This window comes from Monoraphidium neglectum (genome assembly GCF_000611645.1).
Source record: "Monoraphidium neglectum strain SAG 48.87 unplaced genomic scaffold scaffold02362, whole genome shotgun sequence".
Lineage (NCBI taxonomy): Eukaryota > Viridiplantae > Chlorophyta > Chlorophyceae > Sphaeropleales > Selenastraceae > Monoraphidium > Monoraphidium neglectum.
In genome coordinates this window covers 1-1,828 of record NW_014011266.1, presented here as the reverse complement: position 1 = coordinate 1,828, position 1,828 = coordinate 1, and the positions used below count along the sequence as shown (strand labels likewise).

Below are 1,828 nucleotides of genomic sequence, written 5' to 3'. Positions count from 1 at the left end.
GGTACCTGGCAAGCGGCATCACCCACCCAGCTCTGCGACCATCGCGGTGGCAGAGTGGCTGCATCACTCGCGTTGTGGCGTTGGGCATGTGGGTGCCACCCCGCCCCCAGAGCGGCGCAAATCAACGGCAGCAATGCCTGCGCCGCCAGCCAGCCGAGCAGCGTCAGAGGAACATACTGGTGCACCGCACCTCGCAAACACGCCCCCCACGACCCCGTCGCCGCCCGCCCGGACGCGCCCGCCGTTTGGTCTCCGCCGCCAGGCCGCCATGAGCTCGCGTTCCCCGTCGCGCCGCGCCGCCCGCCACGCGCCCGCCCTCGGCGCGCTCCTCGCGCTGCTGCTGGCGCCGCGCGGCGCGCAAGCAGAGCTGGTCGAGTCCTTCACGCCCGGCGGCCCGGCGGACCCCGGGCGGTGGCTGCTGGCCGGGGGCGCCGGCGGCGTTGGCAGGGGCGACGCGGCCTCCGCAGTGCTCGAGCAGGGCGGGCAGCGGGTAATGGAAACGAAACGTATGGTGTCGGACGGGACGGGGGTGCCCGCGGTCTTCTACTACAAGGTGCGGTTTGCGCCGCCTGCATGCAGCCTCTTTGCCTAGCGTGGGAGCCCTCCCTCAAAACGGGTCGACGCTCCCGCGTGTGGCGTCCCGCCCCGACCAGTCCCCTCTCGCACACACGCGCAGCAGGCAAAGCGCCGTCTCACGCACTGCCTCCCCTGCGCCCGCGCCCCTCCCAGTTTGTCCCGTGTAACACGGCCCCGGCGGCGCAGCTAGCGGTCGACGGCTGGGCCGAGGGCCGCGGCTGGCGGCCGCTGTGGTCCAGGGCGGGCGCTAACCTGGCAGGGGAGGGGTGGACCAAGGTGAAGGTCAGGCCGCCCCTGTCCGCGGCCGGCGCGTTCGCGCTGAGGTGGACGTACCGCGGGGCGCCCGGCAGCGACTGCAGGCTGTACATCGATGACGTCACCCTGCCGGCCGCCGGCGACGGCGCCGAGGGCGCCGGCGCGGCCGCAGGCGCAGGCGTGGGGGCAGCGGGCGCGGGCGCGGCGGGGGCGGCGTTCCTGCCGGCGGCGGGCCCCGGCGACCGCTTGCTGCCCGCGGTGGCGGCCTCGGCCGCATCATCACCAGATGCGGTGCCCCTCATATCGCCCATCTCGCCAGCGCCCGCCGCGCCCCAGCCGGGGCCGCCCTCGCCCCTGCTGTTGGGCCCCGTCGCCGGCCCGCCTGCGCCCGCGTCGCCGGCGCCGGCGACTGCGCCGGCCGCTGCGGCGGCGGCTCCAGGGGCGGGGGCGTTCATTGAAGCCTTTCGCCCGTTGAACCCGGCCGACCCGGCGACCCCGAAGGTCATCCCCGGGCTGTGGCAGAGGGCGGGTCAGATCGTGGACAACGGCCGCGGCATGGGGTTTGAGCGCCTGGGGATGAACCTTGATCTGCAGAGGAACAAGGTGGCGCAGACGTCGCTGCTGGCGGGGACGCCTGGCGCCGACACGGCCGTCACTTTCTACTATAAGGTGCGGTGGCGCGGCCCGACGTGGGATCACACTTTTGGAGGCAGAAGGGCAGTGCAGTTCTGCGCGCGGATGGGTCTCAGTGACGGGCCGGGTTTGGCCGCGCGGGGACGGGCAGGCAGAGCGGCGGCCGGCACTTGCGGGCGCACAGCTGTCGCCTGCGCGGAGCCGGCGGGTGGCCGTCCCGCTTCTAACCCGCACAGAGGACCGGACAGTCTGCACGCACTCGTGCTCCCCAGGTTCGGCGGCTGCATCGCTCTTCCGTCCCAGACCCAGGCCGCTGGGAAGGGCGACTCCCAACAGTCGCACAGTCGCTGGCCCGCCCCTGGAC

The 1,828-nt window shown here is 74.1% G+C and overlaps 1 protein-coding gene across 1 annotated transcript; it reads left to right on the top strand.

Annotated features, from left to right (window-relative positions):
• Positions 1 to 268: 268 nt before the first annotated feature.
• Positions 269 to 1,520, top strand: MNEG_10547 (hypothetical protein; the record flags this gene model as incomplete). The annotated part of the gene is made up of 2 exons (XM_014040980.1): positions 269 to 553; positions 730 to 1,520. Coding segments are annotated over 2 exons (1,076 nt in total), but the record flags the coding sequence as incomplete, so codon positions are not given.
• Between the last annotated feature and the right edge of the window lie 308 nt (positions 1,521 to 1,828).